This window comes from Panthera pardus, unplaced genomic scaffold (assembly GCF_024362965.1).
Source record: "Panthera pardus isolate Hobbes unplaced genomic scaffold, ASM2436296v1 HiC_scaffold_15, whole genome shotgun sequence".
Classification (NCBI taxonomy): Eukaryota; Metazoa; Chordata; class Mammalia; order Carnivora; family Felidae; genus Panthera; species Panthera pardus.
In genome coordinates this window covers 37,872,209-37,889,214 of record NW_026526710.1, presented here as the reverse complement: position 1 = coordinate 37,889,214, position 17,006 = coordinate 37,872,209, and the positions used below count along the sequence as shown (strand labels likewise).

The window sequence follows — 17,006 nt, the reverse complement described above, 5'->3', positions numbered from 1 at the left end:
GCAATGTGTTTAAAAAATTTTGTTTTTAATTTTAAGTAGACTCCCCACCCAGTGTGGAGCTTGAACTCAAGACTCTGAGATTAAGAGTTGCGTGTTCTACCAACTGAGCCAGACAGGTACCCTGAATACATGCCATGTTAATCGACTGCTGCATAGGTAAAACATCAAGGAAAGAATGTTCTAATGTGCTCCCATGTAACTTAAAACTTTTATTATAAAATGCATTTTGTTATAAATGTACAAAGAGTAAAAGAACAAAAACCCAAGTGCCTACATCCTGGATTAAGAAATAAAACATCACCAAAATAGATGAAACTTCCTTTGTGATCTTCCAAATCACATCCTCCTTATCTCCTCAAAAGGAAACTATTTTGAATTTAGTGTTTATTATTTCTTTTCTCTTCTTTATACTGTTATCACATGTATATATATATAATACACACAGCATATTTGGCAATGCCTTACATGTTTTTAATTTATATTGTCAAAGTATCATTTTTAACTTTAAAACTATGACTTGTACAAATATAAAATGAGCACATGTCAAGATTAATTTATCCCATTAATGAGGGAATCAGCAAAGTATTAAAGCTGTTACAAAGGAGTACAGGACAGACTGAAGTATTTACAGTCAAAGATAGAATGTTGAAGTCAGATTTTTGCCCTAAACTATGCCCTAAAGGGCAATAAAACTATAAGTTTTGCAGTTATGTTTTCTATCGGACCAAAATAATTTAAATCTCTACTGGACAAAAAACATTTGCAACTTTTCAATCTAGGATGTTCTCTGGCCCTGAGCAACACTAAGTAGTAAATCCAACAAAAGATCATTTCTTTAGAGAATCAAAGAATCTGTAGGTAGGCAGGCCTCTTAGGCAATGTTTGACATGACATTAAAAAGGTATGCAGCCATTTTTTTTTTCTTTTTAATTTGAGAGAGGACGCAAACATGAGCCAGGGAGAGGGACAGAGGGAGAGAGAGGGAGAGAATATGAGAGAGAGAGAGAGAGAGAGAGAGAGAGAGAGAGAGAGAGAGAGAATCTTAAGCAGGCTTTATGACCTGAGCTGAAATCAAGAGTCCGACGCTCAACCGACTGAGCCATCCAGTGCCCCAACATGCAGCCATTCTTCTGCCTTGTTTCCAAATTTTGGATACTTTTTCTTAACAGTGTAAATATATTGCTTATGTATTCTTTTGCAGCTTGGTTATACAGTATAGTTTGGGACAGTTAGCCATATGAATACATGTTCTGATTCATTAATTCACTGATGTGTTGGTCTCTGTAGGCATATCACAATTTACCCATTCTCCTTAAGTGTATTTAAGTTGCTTCCATGTTTTTCTATTACAAACAACCCTTCTACATTTTGTCAAACAATAATTTTGCCTCTTTAATCAATATTTGATTCTTTCCTTGTTCTAAGACTATGTACATAGCTATAATTATAGATATAAGATCTTATAAATCTTATAATAAATAAATCTTATATTTGATAAATATTTTCCAAGAGATCATAAATCTTTTTGTTTTTCCACTATTTACCATACATTTTTGTCCTGATTTTAATTTTTTATTTATACAATAGATGATCCTTTTTTAATATTTATTTATTTTTGAGAAAGAGAGAGAGCATGAGCGGGTTAGGGGCAGACAGAGAGGGAGAGAGAGAATCCCAAACGAGTTCCGTGCTATCAGTGCAGAGTCCTTCACAGGGCTTGAACTCACAAACCATGAGATCCTGACCCCAGCCAAAGTCAAGAGTTGGCTGCTTAACCAACTGAGCCACCCTGGTGCCCCTGGCCTTGATTTTAAACAGATTTTCTGTAAGTGACTATTTTCCTCTTTTTCCATATCTATTACTGGTACTGGATATAACAATTCAAAATAGTAGTTTCCTTTTGAGAGAACAGAGAGGTTTTAATGTGGAAGGGGCACAATGGGAGTTTCATGTATTTAGGTAATATTTTATTTCTTAATATAGTTGGTAGGCACATGGGAATTATACCAAAGAACTTCTGTGTCCTGCCCACTTTGTTAAATGACCATATAACTATCATTTAAATTAGATCTCCTTTGAATGTGACATAGGCAATATTAATAATTACTTAAGAACAATAGGCATAAATTGAGACCTCTCCAAGGCAGAAGGGAACGTATGTATTGTAGATTAAAAACAAAATGGCCACAGTATTTTGTGGTTTCTGCCATCAAGAGATAGTCTGCTTTTCCAGTCCATGAATCTGGGCTTGGCCATGGGTCTGTCCTTAGTGAATGAGACATTGGCAAATGTGACCAAAGTGCAGACTTGAAACATGCTTGTAAATTAAAGCTTGTCCTTCCTCTCTTGCAGTTGGAAACCTATCTACCGTATGAACATTTGTGTATCTCCTTTGGAGAAATGCCTATTCAAATCCTTTGCCCATATTTTAATTTTATTATTTTTTTAATGTTTATTTATTTGAGAGAGAGAGAAAGAGGAAAAGAGAGGAAGAGAGAGAGAGAGAGAGAGAGAGAGAGAGAGAGAGAGAGAGAGAGGGAACATGATTGGGGGAAGGGCAGAGAGAAAGGGAGAGACAGAATCCCAAGCAGGCTCCATGCTGTCAGTGCAGAGCTGGATGCAAACTGTGAGATCACGAGCTGAACCGAAATCAAGAGTTGGCCACCTAACCAACAGAGCCACCCAGTTGCCCCATGTTATTATTTTTTTTTATTGTTGAGTTGTAAGAGTTCTTAATATATTCTAGATACTAAACCCATATCAGATATATTATTCACAAATATTTTCTCCCATGTGCTGCCTTTTTACTTTTGGAATGGTGCCCTTTGAAATACGATAATATTCCGTTTTGATAAAGTCTAATTTGGCTATTTCTTTTTTTCTATTTTTGTATTTTGATGCCATATCTAAGAAACCATTGCCTAATCCAAGATCCCATAGATTTATACTTAAGTTTCACCTAACAGACTTATATATTTAGTTCATATGTTTAGGTGTCTGATACTTTTTTTTTTTTTAACGTTTATTCATTTTTGAGAGTCAGAGAGAGACAGAGCATGAGCAGGGAAGGGGCAGAGAGAGAGGGAGACACAGAATCCGAAGCAGGCTCCAGGCTCTGAGCTGTCAGCACAGAGCCCCATGCGGGACTCAACCTCACAAACTGTGAGATCATGACCTGAGCTGAAGTCGGACGCTCAACCAACTGAGCCACCCAGGCGCCCCTCTGATACATTTTGAGTTCGTTTTTGTATATGGTGTGAGGGAGGAGTCTAACTTCTTTCTTTCACAGTTGGATATCCAGTTATCTCAGTTCTACTTCTTGAAAAGACTGTTCTTTTCCCCATAGAATTATCTTGGCATCTTTGTTGAAAATCCATTGACAGCAAATGTAGGGTTTATTTCTGGACTCTCAATTCTATTCCATTGATCCACATGTCTGTCCAAAGCCAATACCACACTGTCTTGACAGTTGTACTGTGTAGGAAGTTTTGAAATTAGGAAGTGTGATGGTCCAACTTTGTTCTTCGTTTTCAAGATTCTTTTGGTTATCCTGGGCCCTTTGCCTTTCTATATAAATTTTGGGATCAGCTTGCCAATTTCTGCAGAAAGGAAATTCGGCAATCGATAGATCAATTTGTGGAGTATTGCCGTTCTAACAATATTAAGTCTTCCAATCCATCAGCGTGCCTTTCCATTTATTTAAATCTTCTCTAATTTCTTTCAAAGATGTTTTTTAGTTTTCAGTTACAAGTCCTCCACTTAAAATTTTTTTCATGAGCATTCCCTCTCTCTCTGGCCTCCCCCGCTCATCCTCTGTGTATGTGTCTCTCTGAAAAATAAATACACATTAAAAAGGGTGGGGGGGGGGTGCCTGGGTGGCTCAGTGGGTTACGTGTCCGACTTGGGCTCAGGTCATGATCTCACCGTTCATGAGTTTGAGCCCCACATCAGGCTTTGAGCTGACAGCTCAGCCTGGAGCCTAGTTCAGATTCTGTGTCTCCCTTTCTGCCCTCCCCTGCTCATGCTCTGTCTCTCTCTGTCTTTCTCTCTCAAAAATAAACATTAAAAAATTAAAAAAATTTTTTTTCATAAGCAATTTGTTCTTTTTGATGCTATTGTGAATGCAGTTGTTTTCTTAATTTCAGTTTTGGTTTGTTCATAGTATATAGAAATACAACTGATTTTTATATATTGATCTTGTATTCTGCAACCTTGCTGAACTGTTTATTAGTTTTTATAGTTTTCTGTGTGTATGTATGTATTCCTAGGACTTTCTACATACAAGATCATGTCATCTGTGAATATAGTTTTACTTTTTCCTTTCCTGTGTGATTGTATTTTGCATGAAGTTTCACCTTTGTTCCATGAGAATCTTTTTTCCTGGTGATCTCTTAAAGAGGAAATGAGTGTCCCTTGTAGAATTCTGCTTGCCTAAATCATGAGGAAAATCACCACCTTCTTCCCCCATAATTAAAATCTATATATTTATATTACTATTCTAAAAGTTAACAACTCTGAAGTTGCACATGAAGACATTTTAAAAGAATATCTGAATCTCCTTTCAAATGTATACTATATCTTAACTGTAACTCCCTTTGTTTTCAAAATGTTTTCATGAATCACTTTTCAAAAGTATGCTGTTACAAGTTGGTTTCCTTATAAGTACAAGGGTCTCCTTCTCCTAAAGATCTCAAAATGATTTCTGAAAAAGTATGAGATGCCAGGGAATCTCGGGTTATATTTTAAGTATCAAAAAGAAACCTACAAATTGATGTATATGACCTCAGATGAGGTAGTCACCCAGCTCTGGTTGGTGAATTCTCTCCTACCCCTATTTTCCTGAAGGCATGGCTTTTTAGTAAACAGGAAAAGGCACAGTGTAGAAAGTCTGTGGTCTTTTTCCATAACAACAACCTCTTACGGTCCCAAATGCCCTAACACAGACTCTTCCATAGTCTGCAGATAATCTTTACACAATATCAAACAAGTTGCTCATCAGCACAGCTATGTTAATTTCTATAATCCTGTTTCAGTTCAGATGGGCTGTTGTGCAATATAGCACACAGCTGCAGAATCTCAGTGGCTTGTAAGCACAAAGGTTTATTTCTCACTCTGTGCTGTGTCAATTACAGTTTGAGTGGAAGGCCTGATACCTCCACTATATGGAAGAGAACTAGTTCTGCCATCAGGGGAAGGGGAACATGATAAATCCTTAACTGTTCTTTAGGCTTCCTCCAGAAGTGAGACACATCACTTTGAAGATGGCCACACTCAACTTCAAGGTGGCAGGGAGGCCCAGTCTCCCATGTGTCCCAATCAGAATATCAGTGAGTCGCCCAAATGACCTTCAGAGACATTACCAAAAGGAGGAAAAGGAAAAGGAACATTTGCTAAATCACCAATATGTGACTGTCTTGTGATCAAGCACTTTACAGTGTTGTTTCATTCATAACCATTTTACCTAATTGAAAACTCACTCAAGATCAAAAGCCTGGAAATAGAAAGCTTAAGGGCTGGGATTTAAACCCACATCACCCAACTCCAAATTTCATGGGCATTTTCCTTTACCATGTTACGTTCTTCTTTGCTAGACTGTCCCGATGTACCTGAACTGCACACAAAAGTAGATGAGGCCCTCAGATTGGTCAACATGTCCCATGAGCAATATGCCCAGATTCTCCAGATGACCCAGCATCACCTGGAGGACACCACATATCTGATGGAGAAGATGAGAGAGCAATTTGGCTGGGTGACTGAACTGGCAAACCAGACCCCAGGAACTGAGAGCACCTTCAACTCCATAAAGGTAATGGAGGGACCCAAGAACAGATACGGAGATTACATGTGCATACATTGATATTTTTTCTGTTAATTCACTTATTAAGCACATCTGCATTTGAAAACAAGCTGTAGGAGGATATTCATATTTCCATCATGATTGTATTCAGGCTGACCTGCTACAATGTAGTGCATGGTCCTTAGAAATAAGAAATTCCTTGGGAATGCAAGCTGGTGCAGCCACTCTGGAAAACAGTATGGAGGTTCCTCAAAAAACTAAAAATAGAACTACCCTACGACCCAGCAATTGCACTACTAGGCATTTATCCACAGGATACAGGTGTGCTGTTTCGAAGGGACACATGCATCCTAATGTTTATAGCAGCACTATCAACAATAGCCAAAGTATGGAAAGAGAATGTCCATCGATGGATGAATGAATAAAGAAGATGTGGTATATATATATATATATATATATATATATATATATATATACACACACTACACACACACACACACACACAGTGAAGTATTACTCAGCAATCAAAAAGAATGAAATCTTGCCATTTGCAACTACGTGGATGGAACTGGAGGGTATTATGCTAAGTGAAATTAGAGAAAGACAAAAATTATATGACTTCATTCATATGAGGACTTTAAGAGACAAAACAGATTAACACAAGGGAAGGGAAACAAAAATATAAAAACAGGGAGGGAGACAAAACGGAAGAGACTCATAAATATGGAGAACAAACTGAGGGTTACTGGAGGGGTTATGTGGGGGGGGATGGGCTAAATGGGTAAGGGGCACTAAGGCATCTACTCCTGAAATCATTGTTGCACTATATGCTAACTAATTTGGATGTAAATTTTAAAAAATAAAAAAATAAAACAAGTTAAAAAACAAACAAACAAAAAGAAATAAGAAATTCTATAAAGAAAACCAATTTAAAATGCAAAATATCTTCTAATCCAGACATGGCCAATTCTGCTTAAAGCTATAGGAATATAATTAACTTATGCAAGTAACCTTGAAGAAACCTGATCAGTGCAGTTTTGGAGAGACAAGACTTACAGGTAAAGCAACGAGTTCAAATGCTGACCCTGATACTTAGCAGCTGAGTAAGTTTGGGAAAGTTCCATACCTTTTCTAGGTCTGTTTTTCCACTTGAAAAAATGGAAATAATAACAGCTAACTCAAAACTGATGTTTGTAAGGCAGTTAGTATAGGTTCCTTACTCAAAGCAAGGGCTTTGTAAATTTAGCTCTCAATAGTTTTTGAAACAAAAAGCTGCTGACTTACCTTGAGAGTTATGTTTACATCAAAACGTAGTGCCATCTGAAGTTGCACTTTATGCCATGTTTCCCACATTCAGTCAACAGCTCCTGTTGCATAACATAGAACAGTGACTGAATTTCTCTTCTGACCAACTCCTCCTACCCTCACTCCCACAACCCACACTAGGTTAACAAACAAGGCTAGTGACTCCCGAAGAGGTTAGTATCGGTGGATTCCTAAAAAGACCTGGATACAAAAATCACTGGGCAGAGCAACTGAAGAGGCAATATTTTGTGCAGTGTGGAATGTCAGTGCGTTACTCAGATTGCCACGGATCCTCTTACCAACTTTGGCTGGTGCTGCTGCTAACTGTTCACCCTCTCCTCAACCCTTCTCCAAAGGGTTGCCCTTGGGGCCATTTAAGAGCTCCCTGCTGCATCAGGCTGAGGCCAGAGGTCACCTGAAGCCACATCCTAGATTAGCTTCTCCTTCTTGTCTGTGTTGCTTGCCTAATCCCCCAAAAAGTTTCACCTGAAGGCACCCTTAATAAATTGCTGTTGTCAGAGTCTCAGGCTCTGTTTCCAGAGAATCTGACATATGTGACATTCTGTGTCCTAATACATCTGTCTCTTTCAAACTGAATGTTTTGAGACATAGCTTTAGAGAGTCACATCCAGTACATTAAACAAACAAAACAAAACAGAATAGGGCAGACTAAGGAGAAAGAGTGCAGTGTACTTAACAAATCATATGCATATATCATGGAACTTCCATTTCCATTACATGTGTGTGTATGTGTGTGTGTAAATATGAGTGTATGCATATATATATATATAGTGTGTATTTTTGAGTCATGATGTAAAAATGTATTTGTAACTGTTGACCACAGTCAAACAGTTCTGAAAGTCACTCTCCCAACCCGGCTGATTCTCTGACTTATTTCCTTCATCAGCTAGTTTATACTCTAGAGGAGTAAAATAATTCAGTATACTTGATCATTCTTACAAACACACACTTTCAGCTAATGAGGAAAAGGTCTTGTCTTGAAGAATAAAATCTGAAGACAAAGTTGAGTAGTGCTTTGAGTCTTTAGAAAGTTACAGTCAAGAGTTAATTGCTTTCATAATCGTCAGTATTTTCCATTCTATGCTGCAGTTTGTTTCCATTCTAGTGTCTCTGGGTAACACTAATAGGTTTACCTAAAATTCTTTATATTGATAACAAAAGCAGTTCTATATAAAAATCTCCATATAAAATAAAATTATGGTTTTCAGTGATAATTCTTCTAATAGTCATTGTCACTAAAGAGCACTTACTATGTGTCAGGCAATGTTCTAAGGACTTTTTCCATACACCAAATTGTTTAATACTCTCAGTGATCCTATAAGGTATTGTTTTTCACATTTTTCAGATGAGGCACAGAGAAGTTAAGCAACTTGTCTGAGGTCACACTGCTAGCAAGTGGTAGAACAGGGAGTTAAACCCAAGCAGCATTTCTCCAGAATTTCTGGACTTAACCACTTTGCCGAACTACCCGTAAAAGTTATTTTTATCAAAACAACTCTTATTTCATCAAGTAACAGAAAGTGCAAACCCATAACACAGCAAGTACTGAAGAGGCATATACAAGTATGTAAACTTTCTGGCAAGTAAAAAAAGTTATGCCCTTTAGGTTGTAGTTACATGGTGTTAGCTTTATAATTATTTATTAAACTAGACAAAAATGCTTTATGCAGTTTTTATGTGGGTTATATTCACCAAAAGGAAAAGAGCTGGGAGAAATCATGTTAGCTATTTCTTTACATACTAGAATTAAGAAATTATCAGTTTTATTTAGCTTCTTAAGATTTTGCTTTAGTTTTTTTTTTTTTTGATAAGGAGGTTATTTGAAAATGTTTTAAAAATAGTTCTCTTAAGGTTACATCAAGTTGCATGTCAGTACAGTTTCATTTAAATTATTAAAATCAAAGTATGTGCACTTGAGAATTCATTGAGAGTAACCGCCATGACTTTCAGAAGACTGGTTCTCACCAAAATCACATAACAACCATAAATTGTAAATTTCCTAGGAAAATACAGTATAAAACTTGGTGCGTCACATAAATAGTTGTGACTCTGATGGTAGCGCTCACCAAATATTCTGTCCCAAATATTCTGTCTGCTCACTCATATTTTCTAGCTCCTCCTGCTGTTAAATGGTGCCATGTGGCAAGTCCCGGCCAGTGAAATGTGAAGAAAACTGACAAGGGTTATTTCTAGACTGAGATAGTGTAGGGCTTATACACTCTCCGTGTCTGCCAGGGGCACAAAGAAAGCCATGCATTCCTCATGCTACAGCCATGAGATGACCTGCCAGTGTCAACCAGGGTCCTGAATGTTGGAGGCTATACAGAGCCCCTGAAATGGACATGTAACATGAGCAAGAAGTAAATGTTTGTTGTATGAAGCCACTGGGATGTTGGGGCTACTCTGTTACCTCAGCATAACCTAGCCTATCCTGACTAATGTGGTATTAAGTTAATCCTGAATGTGCATTGGGGTTTAGTAATCTTTTACTGTATAATCCTTCTTCTTAGGTGGTTCCAGATGTTCACGAAGGGAATTTTCCCAAACAAGATGAAACAATGATAGACTTGAGCATTCTGCCTTCTCCCAATTTCACACTCAAGATCCCTCCTGAAGACAGCGATGACAGTTCTAACTTCATTAGCTACGTGCTGGCAAAAGCTGTGCAGCATTTTAAGAAACACTTTTAAAATTGGTAAGCAGAGTGCCAGGTTAAACATGCTTTGTTGATAGGAATAGATGATTCATAAAAGAGAAAAACAACAAAACTAGTTTTAAAATACTTGGAAAATATGTTCAACCTCATCGGTAATCAAAGACATAAAAATTAAGACACGATAGCATCATATGCCTATCAAACGTGTACATTTTTTTAAAAAATACAAAATCGTGATAGGAGTGTGATGAAATGGGAATTCTTATATGTTATTAGCAAGAACACAAACTGTTGTTGCCTTTTTGAAAATAGCTTTTGGAAAAGCTATTTGAGGGGCACCTGGGTGGCTCAGTTGGTTGAATAGCTGACTCTTGATTTCGGCTCCACCATCTCCTGGTTTTGTGAGTTCAAGCCCGAGTTGGGCTAGCAGCACAGAGACTGCTTGGGATTCTCTCTCTCCCTTTCTCTCTGCCCCTCTCCTGCTTGTTCTCTCTAAATACGTACATACATACATACATACATACATACTTAAAAAAATAACAATAAAGAGTCCCCTGCCCATCCTTCAAATCTGTATTTGCAAAATTATTTAAAATAGTAAAAATTTAAAAACAATCTTAATGGTTAAAAACAAGAGAATGGTTAAGTAGGTTGTAGCTTAATATCTTCTAAATTAGTGGCACAATTAAAACTGCATGTAACATTCTCTTTGGGTAATATGATCAATCTTAAAGAATAATTAAATTTTAATTCTAAATTATCATTCATAAGGGACATTGTTAGCAGGTCAGTGTATAATTAAGCTTGATATTACAGGATTTGCTGCCTGTCCCTTTAAGTTTTGGAGAACTTTTTTTCAAGTTATAATAGTCAAACAATCAATATCTTTTTAGCATCTACTAAGTGAAGGCACAAACCCAGGTACTGTGGAGGAGAAAATGATGAATTTGACAAGATTCTTTCCCAAATGAGCTCTCTATCCAACAGGGGATGGAGTGGGAGTTTACAAAACATACATATAACAATGACACAAGGTGGCATATAGCCAGTCCCAAGATGGGGGCCTTTGGGAACTGAGGAGAGGACACTTTACTTTCCAGAAAAGGAGAAACTTCTTGGCTGGATATATTTCCTTTTTCACCTTCCTTTCTCACTGGCCTTCTATCCCCTTTCCTGTGCTCTTTCCCTCCCCTCATTCCTTCCCACCCTCTCTTCTCTCTTCTTTTCTTTAAAAAAAAAAAAATGGTTTTCCATTATTTTATTATACATTATTTTTTTCAAAAGCCAAGAGCATTTATTGTATTCCACATTCTGAAACTTTATTCCAAGAAAAAAATACACTGTCCAAAATTATTTACTAATATTTTGATTCTTGCTGCTTTTTTTTAAAGGTAAGAAGACCTAACTCATCGTACACCTGGCAAGTAGAATTACCTCTTCAGGTACCTCTGAGACCTGAAAATCCCAAATGTATAAAACAATGTAATAAACGTAATACCAGGAAAACATGTCAGTTTTATATTATGAAGTACTATTAATTTTATGTTGAATGACAGATTAATAGCTATTCAAATTGATTTAAAGTAGAATACCTTTTTAAAAAAATCGCATGTACATATTACTAAATTCTATGGTACATTAGTAGTTTCTTGTATATTAAATAAATATTAAATTGCCAAGATGTCTCTGTTCTATCATTTCTACTACAAATACACAACTTTCTAATTAACGGAGGATACTTCTTTCAATTTGCTCTTGAATTTATAATATAATAATTGGCTTTTTGAAAAAAAATCTATAATTCATTTCTTTGTTTAGTAAAAACCTGTAACTTATGTATAGATTTTTTCTGTTGAATACACTTCTGCATGAATAAATTTATTAACTGCTAATGAAAATTATAACTTTTCTGGGATCTTCTAACAAGACTTTTATCTTAAAATGCTTTCTCTTCAGTGAAGCCACCTTTGGAGTTAGTCATTACTCCCACCATCTCTGTCATCTCAACTCCAGGCTGATATTTCTCTTCTTTTGGTCAAGATCCTGAATTTTTTTTCGTTTATGTATTTATTTTGAGAGAGAGAGAGTGTGTGCGTGTGTCCATTTGCACGTGAGCCAAGGAGGGGCAGAGAGAGGAGAGAGAATCCCAAGCAGGCTCTGTGCTAAATGCGCCTTGCAAGCATCATTCTACTTTCTGTGTCTATGAATTTGCCTCCTCTAGGCACCTCACATAAGTGGAATCATACAGCCTTTGTCCTTGTGTGACTGGCTTATTTTACTTAGCATGATGTCCTTAAGTTTCATCCATTTTGTAAAGCAGGGCTCGATCCCATGACCATGAGATCATGACCTGAGCCGAAATCAAAAGTCAGACACTCAACCGACTGAGCCACCCAGGTGCCCCCATCCCTCACATTTTAAAAGGAACTTCCACTTAAGGAAAGGTCATCTTTCCACGGCTCAGTTCTCTGAAAAACTTCCATCTCCCACAGAAGGTCATAGTCCAGGGGTGAAGCAATCACACATTAGAACTTCAGAATTCTGGAAAGTCATTACGAACACTTGCATTGGTCAATCTTATTTATCACAAGCCTGAAAATGCACAGTCCTGGAAAAGGTGGCATCTCTGTGCACACATGTAAGTTTTAAAAAGGAAGGGGCAATATGAAAGGGGCTGAGGTTTGATCACCAAAAATCAGCACAATGAAAACAAGGGATAATGAATAAGGGGCACTAGAATTCAAAATTAATGTTTTAAAGAGATAGGGTGTCAGTTTTCAATTCCGTTTTGAACATCACATTACTAATGAATTATTTTTAAAAATAAAAAAGGATTGAGGGCAAAGAAAAAAATAAAAAGAATATCTAAATCCTGGAATGACCCCGTTTGTTCCTGATAAACTTCAATCACATTTTCTTCCTCCATCTCCAGTTCTTTTGGAGTGTGATTATGCACAATTCTCTCACCTTCAAAGAGGAACCTGAGCAAATTCATCAAACCCCCTGTCGTTAACAGTATGATTCTTTGAGTTTCTTGAGATGCATTGTCATTTTCACTTTGAAGTGAATCTCACTGCTATCCTGTCCAATGACTTTCAGTTTAATGTATTCTCCTTCCTTTTTATATCCCCAAGTCCTTAGTTGAAGGTTTTGCTTCCTGGTCAGACATGGTGGCTATGGCTGCATCCAGGATCTCCACACAACCCTGGCCTTGGTAGACAGAACCATGCTCTGGGGTTTATAGAAATCTAGACTTTTTTTATTGTGAATATATATATATATATATATAACAAACTGTATTATTTTAACCATTTTTAAGTGTACAGTTTAGTAGCATTAACTAAATTCACATTACTGTGCAGTCATCACCCCCATCCATCACCAGAACTTTTTTCATCTTCCCCAAATTAAACTCTATACCCATTAAACACTAACTCCCCATTTCTCTCTTCTACCAGTGCCTTGCAAGCACCATTCTACTTTCTGTGTCTATGAATTTGCCTCCTCTAGGCACCTCACATAAGTGGAATAATGCAGTCTTTGTCCTTTTGTGACTGGCTTATTTTACTTAGCATGATGTCCTTAAGTTTTATCCATTTTGTAGCGGGTGTCGGAATTTCTTTTTAAGGCTGAAGACTATTCCTTTGTGTGGGTGTCACGTTTTTGTTTATTCACTCATTCATCCATGGACACCTGGGTTGCCTCCACTTTTTAGCCGCTGTGAATAAGGTTGCTATAGGCATGAGTGTACTTCATTGTTTCTTTGTAAAATTACCATAACAGGGCTCTCTTTGAACAAGGCCATACATATTTTATGGAAAATCCAAGATGTCACTTACTTAACCTCATAATTTGAACCTTGGCGCAATATAATAATCAGAGAGTCATTTGCTAGTATATGTCACTAAAGATTACATTGGAAATATATTTGTAGTCAGTCTTTCAAGTTATAAAGAGGAATACAATGAAAGAGAGGACTCAAAACCTTTAAAGCATTTCCCACACAGTCTTGATATTCTACTTGATGGGAAGTCTTGTCAGAGAAAGTTAGACAAGTCAGAGGCAGCCAGTTGAAAATAATTCACTTCAGATGACTATAAAGTTTCTCCTATCAAAAGTGAGGGCTATTAAAAAAGATAGGACACTATTGATAGAATCTTGGGTTCCTTAATGTACTGAAGTCTCAAATAAATAGAGCCTTTTCAACCACATATTTGGTATATTTGTCAGACAAGGTGCCAAAAATTAAGTTAAAAAGGGAAACTTTCTAAGCGCCTTTCTAAAGGGCCAATGAACTATGGGAAACTTGTAGACTGAGGAGTAGGAAGAGGGGTTGGTAAGTGGAAAGCAGAGGTCTCGAAAACCTTCTGTGACAAGGCTGACCCAGATTCCAATCCCCACTGCTGTATTTCCTAGGTGTGTGACTTCAGGCAAGATGCTTAATGTCTCTAAACCTCAGTATCTTTACCTTAAAGTAATAGAAGGAATAGTTTTTGTTTTATAGCATAGTTGTGAGAACTACAGGAATTAATCCATAATGATAAGCATTAATAAATGGTAGCATTGATTATAAAGTAATATTATTATCAAGTGCCTGACTCACAGTTGGCTTTCAAAAATGTTCGTTTCCTGCTTCTTTACCTAATTATATCAACATTTTTGAGTTTGCTGTGTAAAGAAAAGAAGGTTTCTTCAGACCAGTAATATTCAAATGTTTTTGCTCTCAAACTTCCTAAAAGGAACATGAAAAAGTTATACTTGCTCTTGTATGTGATTTTTCAACATAAGTTGAAAGAATAGCAAAATTTTATTTTCCCGTGTATTGTAAATATTAGCATTTCAAACATAAAATGGTTTCATCTCTCTTTAAAATATATCCAATGGAATCTAAATATCATGGAAATTTGATACCCAGAATCATCCACTTAAACAAATACACAAGCAAGTTATTCTTTAACAATGAGAAATTTTCTTTCCATTTTCTCCTTAAACTCTGCTTTTCATTCTCCTTTTTTCAAAGAATTTTATCCTAATGTAATATATTTTTATGTTTAAGCATCTTTTATTGATCAATAAAATGTAAGCATTTTTAGGTTTTTTAGTTTCTTTCTTTCTTTCTTTCTTTCTTTCTTTCTTTCTTTCTTTCTTTCTTTCTTTCTTTGTTTCTTTCAGAGAGAGACAGAGCACAAGCAGGGGCGGGGCAGAGAGAGAGGGAGATGAGCCCTGTGCAGGGCTCGAACACACAAACCATGAGATGAACCATGGTTCATGAACCATGACTTCAGACCTGAGCTGAAGTCAGATGCTTAACCCAGGAGCCCCAAATTTATTTATTTTGAGAGAGACAGAGACAGTATGCATGGGTGGGGGAGAGAGAGAGAGGGAGAATCCCAAACAGACTGCACTGTCAGCGCAGAGCTCCATGAGGGGCTCTAACCCACAAAACTAAAATATCATGACCTGATCCGAAATCAAGAGTCAGTTACTTAACTGACTGAGCCACCCAGGTGCGATTTAGATTTTAAAAATCAAAAATCTGCCCAGAGGAGCACCTGGGTGGCTCACTTGGTTAAGCGTCCAACCCTAGATATCAGCTCAGGTCTTCATCTCAGGGTCGTGAGTTCAAGCCCTGCATTGGGCTCCATGCTGGGCATGGAGTCTACTTAAAAAAAAAAAAAAAATCTGCCCGGGCACAAAAATCTAGGTATCAAATATTCATTCTCAGTTATCATTTGTAATTATTATTTGTATATATTGATTAAAGTAACAAATATACATATCTATGACCATTAAAATATAAAATAGGGGTACGTAGGTGGCTCAGTCAATTGAATGTCTGACTCTTGATTTTGGCTCAGGTCATGAACCCAGGGTCATGGGATGTGGGGTTGAGTCCTGCATTGGGCTCTGTGCTGACAGTGGCGCCTGCCTGAGATTCTCTTCTCTCTCTCCCTTTACCCTCTATATAATTATATATATTATAAATATTTAGCAATATTTAACAGAAATAGATCTCTTAATGAGAAGGAAGAGCTTTCCCCCCAATAAGTTAATGTATCCATTGATACAGTTCTTTCCTAGAGTAAGATAGGATTCAGCACCCATACTATCCCTATTTTTTATTTTTATAGATAAAAGTGCTAGGAAACATACTGGCCTAAATGCAGTGGGGGTTGGAATGTTCCTTCTCTCAAGGAGGTCTTGCCTGGTGGTAGGACCTAAAGTAGTTCCTCTGTACAATTATCATGATGAGTGCTGAGTAATGAATAGGATTGTTGAATCACTGTATTGTATACCTAAACCTAATATAACATGGTATGTTAACTATACTGGAATTAAAATTAAAACTAAAACTAATTAAATAAAGTAATTTCTCTGTACCTGCAGTAGCCCTTTACTGAGTTATGCCATCATCATATCATGATGATCGTTCATTTATGGAGCAGCCACTGGGAAAGGAACCATTCTCTATTATCATCAAACCAGGATCCTCCAAGTACCACAGTGGAAAAGGAATCTCCACACAGGCAGGGGAGCCTATGCTCTTTACCTTGAGATTCTCTTTGTGGTATAACTGATATTGGGCTAGAATAATAAACTCAGCTCAAACTGACAAAAGGAAACTAAACACAGAGGATAACATACAACTGGAAAATCTAGGCTATTTCCTGCCTGGGATCCGCCCCGCGGTTGGAAATGTGTGGAGACACTTTTCAGTTGGGGTGAGGTTGAAGGAATACGTACGTTTAGTTGGCTTTCCACAGGCACGCTAAAGCCCTGCAGTATGCTGGACGATCCTGCCCAGTGAAGAACTCTGCAGTTCTGGCCCACCCAGAACATGCTTCCACATGGCATCTTAGCTTCTTATACCCAGGACAATGCTCAAGCTGAACAGACAACATGGGTCCCCATTCCCTTCTGAAGTCTGTTTTCTGAGTTAAGGTTTTCTGACCCAGCATGTCTCCTCCCAAATGACCACCAAAAAGAATGCCCACTGCATCTGGTGCTACCCGCCCTGTCCAAATAGTACAACACAATACAGGAGGGCTATCATTCCTAATAGGAGACCGATGACTCTTTAAAACTATTACTATGCTGGGGTTGGGGACACCTGGGTGGCTCAGTCGGTTAAGTGTCCTACTCTTGATTTCAGCTCAGGTCATGATCTCAGTTTGAAAGATGGAGCCCTGCATTGGGCTCCATGCTGACAGCTGAGAGCCTGCTTGG

At 37.4% G+C, this 17,006-nt stretch overlaps 1 protein-coding gene and 1 pseudogene across 2 annotated transcripts in view; one reads left to right on the top strand and one right to left on the bottom strand.

Annotated features, from left to right (window-relative positions):
• CLUL1 (clusterin like 1) overlaps positions 1–11,460 on the top strand; it is a 30,171-nt gene extending 18,711 nt beyond the window's left edge. For both annotated transcript variants that reach the window (XM_019418340.2, XM_019418341.2), the window contains exons 7-9: positions 5,592–5,806; positions 9,634–9,818; positions 11,171–11,460. In XM_019418340.2, coding sequence (XP_019273885.2) covers positions 5,592–5,806; positions 9,634–9,813 — 395 coding nt within the window. In that variant the 3' untranslated portion in view covers positions 9,814–9,818; positions 11,171–11,460. The remainder of the gene's footprint in view (positions 1–5,591; positions 5,807–9,633; positions 9,819–11,170) is intronic.
• Positions 11,461–12,630: 1,170 nt separating this feature from the next.
• LOC109248662 (small ubiquitin-related modifier 1-like) lies at positions 12,631–12,948 on the bottom strand (annotated as a pseudogene).
• Positions 12,949–17,006: the final 4,058 nt, after the last annotated feature.